The sequence below is a fragment of the Abrus precatorius genome, unplaced genomic scaffold (genome assembly GCF_003935025.1).
Source record: "Abrus precatorius isolate BTA unplaced genomic scaffold, Abrus_2018 Scaffold9, whole genome shotgun sequence".
Taxonomy (NCBI): Eukaryota; Viridiplantae; Streptophyta; class Magnoliopsida; order Fabales; family Fabaceae; genus Abrus; species Abrus precatorius.
Genome location: NW_020874439.1, coordinates 26174805 through 26194033, shown reverse-complemented (window position 1 = coordinate 26194033; position 19229 = coordinate 26174805). Strand labels below are relative to the sequence as shown.

General features: G+C 31.5%; 1 protein-coding gene and 1 long non-coding RNA gene across 2 annotated transcripts; both read right to left on the bottom strand.

The window, feature by feature from the left end:
• Positions 1-684: 684 nt before the first annotated feature.
• On the bottom strand, positions 685-1778 carry LOC113849184. The gene is made up of 3 exons (XR_003502078.1): positions 1765-1778; positions 1388-1503; positions 685-992 (listed from the first exon to the last, which is right to left on the bottom strand). It is a non-coding gene; the product is annotated as an uncharacterized LOC113849184 (long non-coding RNA).
• Positions 1779-1798: 20 nt separating this feature from the next.
• LOC113851105 lies at positions 1799-18016 on the bottom strand. The gene is made up of 10 exons (XM_027481590.1): positions 15086-18016; positions 14042-14302; positions 12563-13315; positions 11755-12423; positions 9503-10243; positions 8385-9236; positions 5530-6480; positions 3833-4573; positions 2296-2794; positions 1799-1980 (listed from the first exon to the last, which is right to left on the bottom strand). The coding sequence occupies exons 1-10, from the start codon at positions 18014-18016 to the stop codon at positions 1799-1801; spliced, it is 8580 nt and encodes a 2859-aa protein (XP_027337391.1).
• Between the last annotated feature and the right edge of the window lie 1213 nt (positions 18017-19229).

The window sequence follows — 19229 nt, the reverse complement described above, 5'->3', positions numbered from 1 at the left end:
TTCAAAAAAATATATTTCTAAATGATAAAAAACATGTGCATAACAATAAAATAAGAAAACAGGTTACAATTATTATATTTGAGTGCCAGCAAATGGATTTCAAATATTTCCCATTAATTATGAATTTCTTCTGGCACGTTTTAAAACAAATTAATTTTATGAGAGATTTTTTTAAAACCCCAAAGAAAAACAAATTTTGTCAAACAAGTCTTTTTTTTTAATTTCAAAAATCAAAAACTGTTTTTAAGAACAGTAATCAAACAAGTTGTTAGTATTTTTCATTGTTATGATTAAGCCAAGTACCCCCATGCAATGTGTGTTTAAGTCTAATTCAAAATAAAGTTTTTATAACTTAAAAACTATATAATTACCCAAATATATATATATACACATATATTGCAGAAACGCAATTGAACTTCATAAAGCATTCATTTTGCAGTTTGAAAACCATACATACATCCTGCAATTTTATAGGTCAATTTAACTCACCAAACACCTTTTTACAACTTAAAACTCACATGCATTAAAATCCATGAACACATTTCACAGCACACACACGTAGACATATAGGTCTACATTATTCATGAAAGTAACACCTTGTAACTTAAAATCCATAGACAAGAAATGCATGGCCTCGCCAACTTTCTCCATAGAGTATCCTTCTCCCATGCATTCTGTCAACTTTATTCATATTACACCCTTCTATAACTTAAAAAAAAAACCATGCAAACCTCCGGTAGATAGGTCCAATTTATTTATGAAACACCCTTATTGTAACCTAAAATCCATGCATACATCTCCTGTTGTATAAATGCAGGACAACTTTATTTAGCAAACACACTATGCAACATAAGAACAATACAAACTCCTGTAAGCATATAGGTCAATTTTATTCAAGCACACCACACTTCAACAGAAAAGAAAAGCCCTTGACTTGTTAATAGTTGTTCCTTGTGCTATCCACTTATTGCATTCTTTCGATCCGCCTTAACCTTGAATTAAAAAATAAAAACAATAAAAAATATCAAACTTAAATTGTTTTTTTTTTTTTTTAAATGTTGAATCTATAAATGTTTAGATTCATATGACAACGCAACTTTAATTTACACCATATTTTATTGAGAAGAAAAACCATAGTTTTTAAAGCATGTCAAAGTGTTAGGCTATCAAATTTTGTGTTTAAATGATTTCTTTGCTAGACTAATTTTATAATAATTGTTTAACAACTATATATGAGTTTCTATCCCTGCTAAATCAAAATGAATCCATTATCATTTTTTTAACTTTTTTTATATGTCAAAATTAACTTGTCATGTTAACTTTTACTATGTTCAGATCCATGTTTCCATAAGATGAACAAAAAATGCAGGAAAAATAACAAACTGACCAACATTTCATGCTTTTTGCTCAGTTGCTGCTTGAGGAAAAGCAACTAGTTTTCAAGACTTGCACGGACAGTGAAACAACAGCAATAAGCTTCTCTCACCAGACAACAATTATTTCCTGAAGCAAATTAAATAATATAAAAAGTGAGATAATCAGAGAAGGCAATAAAAAAAAAACTTATATGACGATATGAATATTCTAATTTCTAAAAGGCGGCATATATTGTGGGTGTAAAATGCATGAGTGAGAGGACACACTGATAATTAAAATAATATTCAGTATCCAATGTATGATTAGTTCAATTATTAATAAGTCCTCTTTTCACTCTCTCATCAAATATGCTTTATTTATTTATATATATATATATATCACACTTACATATACAAGTCAAGGGAATCTGTCATGATAGGATTCAGGCTGCCTCCTTTTCAGACTGTCGCTTGATCACAGAATTTATATCACCTTCCCAATGGACACCGTCTATTGTGACTTTCAATTCCTTTGGTACTGCATCACCAAGATGGAAAACTTTTGTTCTGTGGCAATGGGTGAACGACATTTCTTTCAAAGACGGCAAATTCAAAGTGGCACTCCCTATGTAAAAGCTTTCAAGTTTTGGTAATGAGCTGAGACTCAAAATCTCTAGCTCCCTGAACATCATTTCATCATCTTCACTGTCACCTTCTTCTTCTTCTTCTTTTCCTTCTTTTTCATGTTTTTCAACTTCCTCTTCTTCCTCTTCATCTTCCTCCTCCTCCGTTTCTTCCTCTTCTTCATCATCATCATCATCATCTTCATCTTCCTCCTCCTCCTCCTCCTCCTCCTCCTCCTCTTCTTTTTCTTCTTCTTTTTCTACTTCTTCTTCTTCTTCTTTTTCTTCTTCTTCTTCTTTTTCTTCTTCTTCTTCACCATTTGCTTCTTTTTCTTGATCTTCATCACTATCTGTATTTGCTTTTTCATCTTGATCTTTAGCCACTATTGCTTTTAAGGATATACAGTTGGTTACATGCATCTCCTTCAGCAGATGTAATGTTTTGGCAGTTGAAGACGTGAACAAGTATTCCAATCTACAACAATCATTTACATTAAGCTTTATCAGATTGGAGAAAGACACACTGGATGGTGTTAAGTTTGTCAAACAATGACATTCCCAAACCAATAAGTCTTCTAGATTTTGAAGGATGGGGCTCATCCAGGACTGTTCAAACCCTATGGATTTAAGATGAGACATTCTTCGTAGCTCCAATACTCTAAGATGTGAAAGGATTATAGTACGATTTGTGTCAGGTGTTTCAGTGGGAAAGATCTCTTCGAAGGCACTGTGAAGCACTCCAAGTTTTTCAATATTGGGCAGTGACACCTTTGAATGGAAAATAAATGGAAATACATCTGATTTGTCATGAAAGCACTGCAAATTGAGGGAGTTTATTACTTGGAGGTCAACATGAAATTTTCCTTGCTCAATCATGATGGCTTCTTGCTTTCCCAATGACAGTACCTCCAAGTGGGGGGTAACCTTGGATTCAAAATAATAAATAATAAAAATGAGACGTCAAAATGAATAGCCTAGTTAATAAAGCTGTTTTCTTCCAATAGTTTTATTAGAAATTTTAAAAAATAATTATTTCTTCAAAATAAATCAATTTAATCACACACACTTTTGTTAGTATTTGAAATTTTGTGTAACAATACCCTTAATCACACATACACCCTCTTATTTCTAAAAAAACATTCTCTATTTTGATAAGTTTTTAAAAAATGTTTATTAGAAATAAACATTTATCCTTTTATAAATATAAATTTGATGAACTGATCATTTATTTACTTTTATAATATATACTTTCTTAATTAAAAACAAATATTGGTCCCTCTATCACTCCCCTTCTAAAATTTAACTTCCAAATATGCCCTAAAATATGCAATAGCAATCATGAGATATTTCAGTATCTGGCATATTAATGAATCGTATACCCAACCAGGCATAACATGCCGTGGTCAATGATTGATAAAAACTAAAATTTCCTGTGTATCATATTCATATCCACCTAGGATAGGGATCGAACGAAAGACAAACAGCAATATTAAGAAGCAATTAAGTGTGTGTTTATGTATATGTATAGGAGGGATCAGATCAACTTACAATGAGTTACACCAACTCATATACCATTTAATAATTTTTTTTTGGATATTTTATACTAAATCCAACCATTGGATTAATTTTCTTTTTATCATATACACAACATTCAGATCAATATAAAATTATTTGATACTATATTAATATATATTGAAATTAATATAATATCTACTTTAAAAATATATAAAAATAAAAATTATTTAATTATCTTCTCATGTTTGTTCAAGTTTTACAAGATCTAACACAAATTATTTAAATAATATATAATTATAGTTGAACAGTTTATATAAACACACCCAGAAATAGTCATACCTTTTCGAGCGAGACAATGGCTTGCTGGTCTGTGGGAAAACTATCTTGACCCTCTGAATGTGAATTAGTAGAATTTTGAAAATCTGTTGCAAAAAACTTCAGCATTTGACAATGAAAAACATGTAATTCTTTTAACATAGGCCACTCTGGCATGTGCTTTCCAGAATGAATGCACCTCAGTTTTGGCAAATTCCATAGCTTCAACAAGGTTAAGCTTGGAAATATAACAAGCTCTTTATTTGTTTCTTCTACGGCTAATTCATTCTTTACAACAATTTCCACCAACTCCGCACAGTTCTCCACATGAAGTTTTTGTAGTTTATTGTTAATCACTGATGCTGGAAACAAACCTTTTATGCTGTCACATTCATTAACCAAAACTTCTTCCAAAAATGGAAGATTGAGACTTACTTGAGGATCTCCATTCCAAACATGCTTCAGAATTGGAAGCTGATCCAAAATCAGTTTCTTTAAGGGAATGGAGAGGGGAACAGAAGCAGGTTCCATATTATTCATCTGTGTCAGATCAAATATTGCCTCCACTGAATTACATTTTTGAACTTGCAACTTTTCCAAGTTACTAAGGAAAGGAAGTAAATGACATGGTAGTATCCCATTTGATAAAAATTCACAGCCTTCAATGATCAAAGAATTTAAATTGCAGAAACACCAGCTTGGGAGTGGCTCCGGCTTAAGCCATATCTCTTGCAACATACGAGAATCCCCGAGAGCTAAATGATCCTGGCCATGCAAGAGAATAAAGACATGAAAGTACTTAATCTTGATGAAAGGATGCATAATTATTGAGTATCAAATGTTGTACTCTGCCAAATTAAATTATTTTATTCACTTTTGTTTATTTCTCTTCTGTAATTACTTCCTTAAGTCATTAATCATTTTACTTCATTGTAAAGCATTTTCCTCTGTATCATTTTTTTTTCCAAGGAAGGATCATTCTATCAAAAGCTAAGACCAATGAAAGACATACTTTATTTTTTTACAACACCAATTAAATAATTAATTTTATATAGTTAAATGCGGTGAATATTTACAAACATTGCACGGGTACAGTTATTAGTTAAACAAAAATAGAAGAGTATGAACTATTTATTAGGAAGCGAAAAAACTATGAAATGAGTTTGTCCCAAGTGAATGCCAAAAGCAAACAATTGAGGTGTAAAATGAAATAGTGATGTTCATTGTACACCAAACGAATGATGGGTGTGAAATGGGTAGAGGAAAGAGAGAGAAAAAAGGTGAAAGTAAGAGATTTTATTGATGATGCAAAGGAAAGAAAAGAAAGATAAAAAGAAAGAAATGATATGAAATGAATGTAAGAAAAAGTGGATATAAAAATAAAATAATCCAAATGTAAAGTCCTTTTAAATCATAGTTGTGTAAGTATAGTTGCACTATGTGACGTTTTTTCTTACAAAAACAGACAATGTATATGGCTAATATTTCTTTGAGATAAGTGATAAAGTTATTGTATTAAGAATGATAGCATAGTTTTACATAATCAAAAGTTACAAACAAATTATCCAAATATTATAATAAACACAGTAAGGATAAGTAGAATATAAATATTATTATCCACTGCCATAATTGATCAAAAGAGATGGTTGAACAAGGTTTGTTTTGTGAAATGCACGCAAAAGTTGTAGTCATAATCAATTGATTTGGATGAAGTCGTTTACCTGTTGTAGAAAGATCCGTTTCACTGAGCCATTAATATCATTGTGGAGGACCAAATCATCATTTGAGTCAGTGGAAACTTGAATTCCAGTAAAAGATTTTGCATCTGTTGATCCCATAGAGAAATTTTCCATTTTTGGGCACTGCAATATTTGCACTGCTGTCAGGGATGATAACTCCAAAGTGGCACTGCCTGAATAAAAACATTCTAGGCTTGATAAAGAGCTTAGAACCATCAATTCTAGTCGCTCAAATTTGATCACTTCTGAACTTGTATCACCTTGCTCTTTAGCCACTATTACTTTCATCGATTCACATTCCTCAACACTGAAATGCTTAAGGCAGTTGAACTTATTTACCGTTGAGGATGTGAATAAATACTCCAATCCACCACATTTGGATAGGTAAAAGAATTTTAGATTAGAGGAAGATACAGTAGAAGTAGAATGTACTAATGTTGTCAAACGAGGACATGAAGAAACATCTAATTTTCTTAACTTAGGCATTTCTAGAATGCCTATTCCAGGATAAATGCACCTCAGATTTGGCAAATTCAGCAGCTTCAATGAGGTTAATTTCTGGAAAATTATAAGCTCTTTATTTGCTTCTTCAACGGTTGCTTCATCCTTTGCAACAAATTGTACTAACCCTTCACAGTTTTCCACACTAAGGTTTTTCAGAAGTGGAAGGTTGTAATTTCCATTAGGTCCCCCATTCCCATTAATCATCATTATATGATCAAATATTGCCTTAATAGAATTGCATTCCCGTACTTGCAATTTTTTCAAGTTTCTTAATAAAGGAAGCAAATGAGAGGGTAGAATTGCATTTGATAAAAAATCACATCCTTCCAAAACTAAACTACTTAAATTGCTGAAACACCAACTTAGGGCTATCTCTGACCCAAGCCATATCTCTTTCAACATTGGAGAATCCTTGAAATATAAATTATCCTGGACATGTAAAATCATATGTAAAAACATGTGTCTAAGGATTCATATATTTATTTATAATATATAAATTTTAAAGGGCGAGCTATAGCACTTTCTTGTAAGCAAATTTATCACATTAACTTTTTAGCTGAATTACTATCATCTTAATTACCTTTCAAAAAGGGTCTTCAATATACTTTTATCTCTTAATTTCTGTAATAACTCTATTTAATTTTCATTCAACTTTATAACAATCAATTTTTGTAATTCTCATTCATCTCCAGAATTCTTTCTTAATCTCCACAAGTTTTCATTTTATTTATTTGAATTGAGAAGCGAATCCATGTAGGCAAGTTTTAACTATGTTGTTACCTTTCAAAGACATTAATATACTTTTTTCTCGCTTATTCTATATAATAACTATTTAATTTTTAGTAATCTTAATAAATCCTCGTAATTCTCACTAATGTCCACAATTTTCTGTTAATCTCATTTCATTATACTTATTTGAATTGGGAAAAGCTCAACCTATAGCATTTCCATGTAAGTTAATAAACATTTAACAAAAGTTTGTGACCTCAATGTTTTAGCTGAGATGCATCATTTTACCTTTCAAGGGACAACATTTGATATATTTTTCTCTCTTAATCTCCATAATAACTATTTAATTTTCATTAAACTTAATAACTCCATCAATTTCCATAATTCGTAACTCTCATCAGTCAATTCTCTCTTAATCATTTCTATACATTAAACTAAAATGCATACTAGAGAAGTATTCACAATTTGTGCGACCATCTATGACGTTGATAACACAATCCAAAACATTATCAATTGAACCAGGTTAGTGACAAATGCACACTAAAATACATAAGAGAACATTATTAAAGAACAAACACATTCAAAATATGGAAGAATCAATTTTGGAATTTGGTTTAAGAAGAAATTAAAGGCAACTACTAAACAAACAAATGATAGAACATCCAAAGATGAAGAGCCAAACCTTGATTCAAAGCTAAGGAAAATAAATCATAATAAAGGAAAACACATACCCACACAACTTAGCAGCCAAGCGCGTGGAAATAAAGACAATTTTTTCTACAAAGATAAACACAAACAGGAATTGTATTTAACCAAAAAAAGGCACATTTTTACTTTTAATTCAATTACTCCCCTCTACAATTTTACATTATTTCAAACTAACATTTCCCTTCCATTACGTAAATACTTTAGTATAATTTATTTTGAACACATTTATTAAAATATTATCGTTACATTTTAAATATTTATTATCACTCTTAACAATATAGTTATTCATTCGACCACGCAACACACTATTCTTGTCTAGCAGTTGTTTAATTGTAATGTCGAGTTTCAAATATAGCACTCCTATTTTTTTTTTCCTTTACTAAATTGAAGTATTTTATTTATCAATTTCTCTTCACAATTTCTTCCTCTCGTCATTTACCTCATTGTAAGCATTTTCCTTTCTATTATTATTTCCAAGGGAAAGGCAATTCTGTTGAAAGTTGAGACAAATATTTTGATTTGGACATTTGCAAATCATAATTAATTTAATTTTTTAAAGTTAAATTTGAGTAAACTTACGTGTACATATGAAATAAAAATTAAAGAATGTGAACTTTTTATTAGTAGAAAAGAAAAGAGCTATGTAATAGGTTTGCCCTAAGTTAGTGCCAAAAGCAATTGACGTAAAATGTGAAGTCCTTCTGAGTCTTAGTTGTAGTTGTAGGAGTATCATGTAAATGGCTAATATAACAAAAATGATAGATAAGTCATTAACACAACAACAAGTTATTAAGAAATTATCAAAATATTGGAATCATAATTTTGTGGATGTTATTATGAACAAACGTTGTTATCCAACGCCATGATCGACCAAATGATATGGATGAAGTCCTTACCCGTTGTAGAAGAGACACCTTTTCTACCGAGGAGTTGAAATTATCACCCCAGATCAAATCATCATTTACATTGTCTGAACCTTGAATTCCTCTAAAAGATTTTCCAACTTTCAAATTTTGTGAGAAATATTTCATATCTGGGCACTGTAATATTTGAACTTGTATCAGAGATGGTAAATCCAAAGTGGCAGTGCCTGAATAAAAACATTCCAGTTTTGATAAAGAAATTAGGCTTATAGAGTCTAGCTGCTTAAATTCAATCACTCCTGAAGTTGGTTGGTTTTGCTCGTTCGCCACTATTCCCTTCAGTAATTCACAATTAACGACCATTAACTCCTCAAGGTGCTTTAACTTTTCTGCTGCTGAGGATGTGATTAAATATTCCAATTTAGGACATTCGGATATAAACAATATTTTTAGATTGGCGAAAGATACTGTACTAGAAGAATCTACGACTGCTCTCAAATCAGAACAATCGAAAACATATAATTGGTGGAGCCTCTCGCAGATTGCATTTAACAATGATGGTCCATTTGATCCAATGGAAGGGAGATCTGATACTACGTTCACTGCCAATTCTTTCAACTGTTCAAGCATCCCGTCCTTAACGGGGTTTTGAGTGAGGAATATCTCAGGTTTCTTGCAATATTCTAGACTCATTTGTTCTAAATTGGGAGCCTTTTCAAGAATTTGAATAGGAAAATTAGGCGTGTCATCATCATGGCAATCAAAGAACAGAGAAAGACCGTTCAAATACTTGAGGTTTTCTTCAAATTGTCCAGACGCTATCCAAGACCGTAATATCGAAGTGTATTTCCAATCGAGTGACAACTCCTCAAGTTTGGCAATGACCTAGTAAAGGCAAAACAAGTAAAAATAAAGGCTATGAATTAAAAGATGAAAAGTGTATTTTCAAATTGTGAAATGCTTAAATATGCTTTTGTACCTATATTTTTACAAGTTTGTTGTTTTAATTTCTCTATTTATTTTATTTTATTTTATGTTCGACCCAAAAAAGGTTGGAATGACTAAAAGAAAGATCTTACCAAAATGTAGAGATAAAAACTATTTTTTTGTCAAAGATTTAAAAAAAACATATCTAAACCAAAATACTTTACCTTTAGATTTGAGAAAAGGGGTTGTCTATTAATTGAAATGCTACTACCTTCACCCTCTGCTGTGGAATGTTCGTCTTCCGGAGTTTGAAATACCTCAAACACACCACAATCCAATACAGTTAAATTACTTAAAGCGGGGCATTCCACAGTGAATGTTTGAGGGTAAAAGTGAGTTAATTGTGGCAAGTCATAAAGATTTAACACGGTCAAACGGAGGAACACAAACTCTTCTGGCACCTCTGCTGTTGCTGCTGCTTTTTCCTTTTCAACAATTTCAAACAACTTATGACAAGATTGGATTTCAAGTTTCTCGAGCTTCTTAAGGTTTCTGGCCAGGGCCACAGGAAACAGAGTCGGCAACCTTTTACAACCACTGACAAAGACATGTTGCAGATTTTGAAAGCTGAGAATTCCTTGACCGTTCTTTTCCCACACAAGTCTTAACTTCGGTAGCTCTTTTAAACTCAAATTCTTCAATTGGAATATTGTGTCTTCTCGGTTTTCCATGTCAAAAATTGCCTTTATTTTCTTGCAATTATGTACCTCCAATTCTTTTAAGCTCATTAAGCAAGGAAGAATATTCGATGGAACTGCATAGGGTTGAATTTTACATTCGACCAGCTTCAAAGTCGTCAAGCTCGAAAACCAATTCTCTAGCAGTTGAGCATCATTTGATTGCCAAGCTTTTTGTAACTCAGGATGTTCGGAAAAATTCATTTCCTCCATACCTTCAAAACACTTCTGTAAATTGCAATTTAGTTTATCATTAAACATGTTAATACTTATGTATATAAATCAGTTTTTGTTATTCATGTCACATGTTAATACTTCATGAAATGATACCGTTTTTTTCTATTTTTTTTAAATTATTATAACAATGCTGTTACATTTCTTATCATGATAATCTGTAATCCATTTTGCAGAGGTTAAATTTTCTATGTATTTTTCTTGTATATTTATAATAGTTTCATCTATTTATCTATTTATTCATTTATTTTAAAAATCTGTAATTTATTTGATGAAAGTTAAGGGACTGTTTAATTCTAAAAAATATTTTATTTTTATCATTAGTTGTAAAACTATCACTTTGTTTCCATTTTGTTTCTTATTTTTAAAGATTTTTATATGAAACGATGAAAAGAATAAAAAAGGTTGTTTTCACCATTTCTTGTTTATCTTTGAAAATAAGAAGAAGAAAAAAAGATGATAAGTTTGAAACTAAAAGTGAAAATAGAATATAAAAATAGTAAATATTTTTTAAAATCAAATAGTCCTTAAATTTATATATCTACAATATCTATTTTAATTTATGATATCATTTACTTTTCTGTATAATAAATAATGATTTATTTGATGGAGCCTAAATTTATCTTTTTGAATGAATTCATTTTATTTTATTTTTAATTTATTATAACTTTATTTTTTAAACTATCACTTACTTTCGCTAATTGTAAAAAATCAATTTTTTTATCAATTTTTTAACTAACATATTAAAATTTTTCAGTGTTTTGAAAAAGTTATGCACTCTTTACTCAAATGTTTACAAAAATAAATAATGATCTCATACTGTTAACGAAATTTAACATAAAATTATATTTAAAACAAAGATTTAAAAAATTATTATTAAATTATTATTAAGACATACTAATCTTTAAATGATTAATTTAAGGATTTATTCTAATTTTAGTAACAACATAGAATGAATAATGTTGTTTGAAAAGAACACATTTTTATTAATTGATTTTAACAAAATATTGGATGAGTAAAATAAAAGTAAACGAATTATAGTGGAAATAATAATTGGTAGGATTAGAACAGGGTATCAGAACATTCATTTCAGTTTGAAAAATGATCCATACCTGTTTTCTACTGGTGAATAACAACTCTATGTCCACACAAATATCAAATGAATAGTTATATATACTTGAACACTTTATTTTAATTAGATAGAATATATTTTCCTTTTTCATCTTTTAAGAAAAAGAAAACCTTGTTTTTAAAATTATTATCTGAAGAAATAAGTTACTCGTTTTAAATTAATTTTCAAAGGCAAAACAAATAAATCAGAAAAAGCAAAGTAATTATAAATCATGTGTACGTACCTTTTCTTGGAACATTGTTCGTATCGAAGTTTCTAAATTTTCGTTCCAGTACAATCTCTTTTTTTCTTGTTCATGTTGGATATATATTTTCTTTAAATTTGGCGCATTCTTGACTTTAGAGAAATTTTCCATTTTGGCACATGCACTCACTACTAATTTCTCCAATGACGGGAACTCGAAGACACAACTCTCAGAGCTGCAGAAGCTTTTGAGGTTCTTCAGTGACACAAGTTCTAGAGTTCTCAATTGTTTGAAAACAATCTCAACTTTGTCTGCATCTGTTCCTTCATCCCTTACAATTTGCTCCAAAGATTCACATTTCATTACTTTCATGATGTTGAGTTGACCCATAGCAGTTGATGGGGCCATTAAGTTTCTCAATCCATTACATTCAACCACTTCCAAATATGTCAAGTGAGCTAGAAAAACCGAGGAAGGCACTATAGTGTCTAAAGAAGGACAATTCTTTAAAATCAAGCTCTCTATTCTTTGAAGGACTATGTCTCGTTCAAAGCCTATCTTCTCAAGCATAGGTAAGTCTATTAACTTCAGGCTTTTCAGCTTTGGAACAACCCCTAAGTTCTGAATTTCAGGACGCCTTTTAAGAGGCACTATCTCTTTAAAGGAGCAATTGTTCAATGAGAGGCTTTGTAGATTAGGATTGTTATGAAGGAAAGAATATAGAATCTCAGTATTCATAAATTTTGATAACTGAAGCTCTTCTAAGTTATTGCTTCGATAGTTCCCCTCCCCCATGTAGCTGCTGGACGAATTTGCATGCCACAACTCAATTTGTATGGCCTTGAGCTTATTGATTACCTATAAGAATCAAATGATGAAAAAATGTAAATATATGAAAGTACATCATTTTCAATTCATCTGTACACTTATTATCATATCTTGTCTACGTCTCAATGAATTAGAAAGAAATCCAAAGAGTTGAAAGGCATAGCAGTACCTCTTCAGGAAAGATAGGCTTTCTTGGATGAGCATCTGCACTTTCTTTTTCGAATGGTTCCAGCTTGTCACAAAGTTCAATAGACAGGTCCTTCAAAGCAGGACAACTTAGCTCATAAACTTCTGGATAGAAACACTTGAGTTTTGGTAGGTTTGAAAATTTGACTGTCATTAGTTTAGGAAACAAAAATGGTTTTTGTGTTGGTGTTGGTGTTGGTGCTGGTGCTGGAGTTGGAGTTGGTCTGCTTCCATCGATTTTGATACCTTCCCGCTTGGCAACAATTTCCCTCAATTCAAAACAATCCAATATCATAAGATATTCAAGATTATTAAGACAATGGGCCACGGGAAATGGAAATATATTTTTTAAGCTGTCACAATCGCGAACCCGTAATTTTTGCAGGTTATTCAATTTAAGAGCCCCTTCCTGATTGTCTTTCCATATCTTTTCCAATTTCGGGAGTGTTTCTAAATGAACATCTTGCAAGTTGGTTACATTCCCAGCATCTCGCCTTTTGTTCTTTAAGTCAAATATAGCTTTCATGGACTTGCAATTAGTAACCCTCAAGGTGCATAGACTTTGAAACATTTTCTCCATGTAAAGAGGAAAAACATTGACTAATTTATCACACTTCTCGATTATCAAAGTCTCCAGCTTTGCGAAGGAATCTGGAGGGACTTCAGAATTCCATATCTCACTTAAACTCTTCATGCTAGTCAATTTTATATTCTTCAAATTTGGAAAGAGTCTATCCTGCTTTGGGTCACAAGAGCCATAGTTAATCAAGATGTCAAAATTTTTAAGCAAACTAAATCAATGTATACAGAGCAGAAAGTATATTGATTACCAATGTTTTAAACTGCGATATAGGTCAAGAAATTGTAGTGTAGCTACTTGCTAGTTTGGCAATTGCAAAATACAACTTTAAGAATTACAAAGCATATCAAATCATTTATAGTAATTCTCGAATCATGAATGGTAATTTATCATCTTAATTATTAAGATGATAAATTAAGTTAATGAGTTTTTTGCATACTAAATCACTTAAGCGACTAGTTGTCCACGTTTCTTTTTCTTCTAAACAGGAAGCAATCCTATTTGAGCAGTTGTCCATATGTAGTATGCTGTAGTAGTATTTGAGCATGAAAATGTATGGTTTCATATTTTTACACATCTACATGTACAGTTCTGAATAATCTTTCAATATCTAAGGTGTCACCACAAACAGATTTCAAATCCTTAGTCTGTGTGTTTTCTGTGCAGAGTGAGGAAATGTTCTCTGAGATTCTGTTTTTTTGGATACGGTGATAAAAAGTGCAAATGTGTGGATAAAAACAGAGTAAGTGAGTGAAGTGACGACAAGAAAATAAGATAATAATAACAAACAAAATAAAACAATGAAAAGACAAAATTTAGGTGCTCACAGTAGTATTAGTTCCACATTATGAAGGCATAATCTAATTCCTCTAGCCTACGTACCTTCATTTTACCAAGATAACTACTACCTGCACCTTCGACAAAAATGCATTCCATGTTCTCACATTCGCTTACGAAAAGGCTTTGAAGATTCAACATACTCTTGGCCATTGAAAATGACAACAAATTTGTTAAATTCCAACAATAATTCACATCCAAGTGTCTCAAATTTTGAAAATAGGAACATAGCGAAGCTTCTTTACTCCATATTCTGTCACTTTGAATTAAGGACAACTCCAATCTCTCTAATTTGGAAACTACAACCTGCGAAGAAACACAAATAAGCATCTCCAAATATTTAACAATATATATATTTGACTTATTCACTACAGAATTTTTATTTTTTATTTTACTTTACCAACTTACAAACTTTTTTCTTTGCATGTATAAATGTGTATAATTTAAATATATTTTGTCTAAAAAATATAAATAAATTTAGTTTTAATACTCATAAATATTTTTAACAAGCCCTTATCATCACTTATAAAATTTATGGTTTCAATTTGTGTAAACTCAGTCACCCTAATTTGCAATTTAAGATGACAAAGACTTTTACATTGATAACAGATAGTTACCCACTAAAGTAAAATTATGCTCCTAATTTACTTTGCAAGATCGGAATAAAATAAGTTACCCAACTAATTTCAATACTTAAATATTATTAGTGTATTACTAAATATTTCATGAGGCAAGCTAAACAATGTGAAATGTACAAGTTAACAATTACATTAATTAAATAAAAATTAAATGAAAAAGGAACTTCGATGTATAAAGAGGACCTGATCGTTGCAAAAATTAATCATAAAAAGAATGAAACCCATTATTTTTTTTTTATATCGTATTTAATTTACTAAATTTTTTTATACCTAGTATCAATAGTGATGTGCATGCTACATCAACAACCATTTTAAGATAGCATGTGTTGCCGTAGGAGGACTAAACTCAATTTTAACCATATTTAAAGGGACTAGAAATATATTTTACCCTACACGCGTATAATTTAAAATAAGAAAGATAAACTAATTCACAAGAAAGTTTTAAGCGCACCTTTTCGTTGAATATCCCTCCTATTGCCCTCGATGAAAAGCCAACAAATTGGGGTAAAGATCGTAGTGTCAAAGAGCGCAACTCAAGAAATTTAAGCTCTTCATTGCGATTATTATGTTGTTCCACATCGACAATGTAATCCAAAGAGTTACATTCAGAAACTTCAATTGTTTCAAGAACAATTAGAAGTTTAACCATAGAAATTAAGAAGATATTCTTTAATTCACTACAAAGATTGATCTTGATGACTTTTAATTTGGTGAAGGAGGGTGCTGAAAGTCTACAAGAGCATAGTCTTTCCATTTTCTTGAGATTATAGAGATACAATGACTCTAATTTGGGGAAAGCCTTCTCAGGATGCTGCCTTCTCTTCTTTGGATCAATGAGAGATAGAATATGAGAATTATTTACAATTGACAGAGATTTTAGATATGGAAATCCCTTCAAATTCAATCTATAAAATAAATCTTGGACGCCTTCGAGATCTTCCAGCAACAAATTTTCAACTCTATCGAACAACATTTTTATACCTATTTGAGAATGAATGTCGAAGGCCTTTTTTAACTGTATTGCCAAAAATCTTGATCTTTCATGCTTCTCGGGCATCTTGAAATCTGTCTCTAAATATGCATTCAATTCTCCAATAACAATCTTGTAACTATATAACTTGTCAAAGAACAAGTTCTTCGGCAATTGGGCAATGTACGGAATTTGTATGTCTAAAATTGTCAACTGATTCAGATGCCTTAACTCAGATAGAAGAACACCTAAACTTTGTTTTGTTTGTTGGTCAACCTTGAATTGAATCAAAGTGTTTCTCATATACAACTCTTCCAAACTAATCAAACTGGATATTACATTGGAAGGAATGTGATTAAGTTTGAAGCAATTACTTATGTCAAAAATTTGAAGATTTGTTAATTGCATCAACTCAACTGGCAATTTCTCAATATCAGATCCTGAAAAGCTAAGAATTCTTAACATTTTCATCACAGCTATGAAGGATAAGTCCTTACCTAGCACACATTGCTCCAAACAAAGCATTCGGAGTTTTGTTAAGAATCTAATTGATGGAGGTAAGGGGGATCGATGAAAGCCAGTCAATATCAACACTTTGAGTTCTTTCATTCCTTGAAAAAGGTTGTCAGGTATTTCCAAATGTGGATAAATATTGTTGACATGGAAGACTGTAAGTTTTGGGCAATTTATTCTCCTAGGAAAGCCTTCAATGATATCACAATGATGTAAGGAAATAGCAGCATACCTTCGAAATTTGTCATGCAATTCATCTACTTTTGCCTTTGTCATTGTAAATACTTGCTTATCCTTGGATGCTATTGACAAAGCCGCACTACGAACAATATCTTGCATGGTAAAATGATCAGTTGAATAACTATCAGACAACAAACCAGACCCCTTTAGCTTTCCAACCAATGAATACACTCTATCTCTGGCTTCCCTTACTGTGTAGATTCCTTGAAGAAAACCCAAACCAACGCAGTATTTCACCAAATCCATAAGTAATGTGTCATGACCCATGCGAGCACAAAGTAAGAAAGTGTACTTGAGCTCCTCATCTTCTAAAAGCTGATAACTCAACTTTGTAGAAAACTCAGGCGACCCTGTTGACTTTTGCCATTCAAGTTGTCGACGAACATCCTCCCACGTTGACCGGCTTTGATTTTTTAATGCCTTTGCCGTTGTAACTATCAACATTGGCAATCCATTGCATTTGTCAGCAATTTGAGCAGCTAATTTTACAAATTCAAAATTTCTCTCATTTATTCCAGCCATTTTCGTGAATAGTATCTTTGGTTCATTTTCCTTCAAGGCCTCCAATTGAAAAATAGAGCTCTCCTTCCCTCCCATTTGGCTTAATAGTACTTGTTTGATTTCAGAAATCAACAAAACTTTGCACCCTCTGTAATGAGTTTCGTCTGTTTGCATCCTATTGGAAGCACCAGAGGTTGTTTTCGGTTTCATCACTTTGGAAGTACCCTTGTTTTTTTCCGGTTTCCCCATCACAGCGCCTAGTGATGTTCCTTCTTTCACATTCATCGAGCCATAATCATTATTATTGTTCACTGATGGAATCCCTAGCATGTTGAAGTCCAATTTCTCGCAAAGGTCATCTAGGATTATAAGGGTGCCCTCCTTCTCATTCTTTAATCTGTTTCTTATTTGATCAGCTCTAGCAATGTCACTTTCCCCATCTAATTGCTTCCCTAACATGTCAGCAATTTGTCCTTGAATTTTTCTTATGTCTGGATTCCTTGTTACGTTTGCCATGATGACTCTTTTAAATGTGTTAGCTTCCAAGAAATCCTTGGCTAGTTCTTTGACCAAAGTGGTCTTGCCTACACCACTCAACCCATGAAGCCCGATTATTCTAACACTTGGGTCTTCCAATGCTGTCTTAATCTTTTCCATAGCTTCATCTCTTGATGGAAGTCTTTCATAATCAACATTAGAGAAAAAGGATTCCATGGAGGGTGGGCCAAGCCAATATGAAAACGAATCAAACTTTGGCGCCTTTTGCAGTAATCCATTAACCTTTCCTATAATATCATTTGCTTTTCTACTTCGACGATACCTTATCCCTGGCTTAGGAAGGTAACCATTTGTAAAGAAGTCCAACGCAGCAAGTTCATGGCATTCATGATCTCCATCAAAATCCTCATGCTCAGAAATCACTTTATCCACCCGTTTTATCCATTCTTTAATTTCATCTGAAATTCCTCTCCCATGACGACTTTCTTCCTCCTCAACTCTATGTTGAACCCTTTCTCTCTCTCTCTTCAGTTTTGGAACAACAGCTGTCAAATCCTCAACTCTTGCCTCGTACAACTTCAAGTCAATCAGGTGCTCCTTTAGCCACACCTTTGCATCAGGTGATGATAGGAATTGATAAATCCCAACAAGAGAAGCCATGCCTCACCCCTAACTACATCTTCTGCATGTATGTAAATGACAAGATAATATTAATTATGATAATCAATAGACGAGATGAGCTTTATTGTTCTTGTTCTTCTTTGTGCAAAAAGTTCAAGTTCTATAATGGATATAGGTTGCGTGATGTGATTGTACCACAATTGCGCTTCTTAACGTGCAAATAAGAATTTAAAAGGATTTCAAAAAGATGACCAAAATTACACTCCTGAACCTAGGGAATTGCTATTCACACCACCCATTTTAGGATATTACTTTTTGCATTACCTAAATTTATTATTCACACCACCTTTTTTTTATGGTGACATCCAGAATTTAATTTTTAAAGTGTGTTAAATACTTTTCAAAAACTAAATTTAGAAAGTGGTTTGCAAATGACTTCTGAAAACTAAATTTCAGAAGTCATTTTGTATCTTCTAGAAACTACATTTTGAAAAATATTTATAAATTATTTCCAAAAATTTAATTTCAAAAATAATTTAATATCTTCTATAAACTAAATTCCAAAAGTGATTCTAGAAACTAAACTCCAAAACTCATTTACAAATCACTTTTGGAATTTAGTTTCTAAAAAGTATTTAATACACTTTCAAAATTTAAATTCTAGAGCCCACAGCGGAAAGGATGACGCAAATGGCCAAAAACGGTAGCGCAAATAGCAATCTCCCCTTTTCTATTTTCATTTTTAGAATTTAATTTGTAGAATGTGTTTAATACATTCCAAAAAATAAATTTTAAAACTCATATAGCAAATCATTTTTTGAAATTTAATATCCAAAGGAAATTCGTAAATGACTTTCAAATTTTAGTTTTTGAGATATATTATATATACTTTCAGAAATTAAAATATAAAAGAAAAAAAATTGATGCAACTAGTAAAAACAGTCGGTGCAAAAATTAATCCTCCTAAACATATTGAAGTAAAAGATTGTGTTGTATTGCTCCAGTCTAAGCCTAATGGAAAACCACAAGCCAACAATGATGCAATAGTCTCAATTGTTAGAGTATGTTTTTAAGAATGTACAAGGTAAAAAATGATCTAGCTAAATTTTAAATTTTTTTGGATAATCTTTTGATTTTTATGCTTCTTATTGTTTTTTTATTCATTTTATTTTCCAATTTAGCATGCAACAAAAAAATAAAATAATTTATCTTTTATTTTGAAAATAATCATATTAAAATTCTAATTTCACCT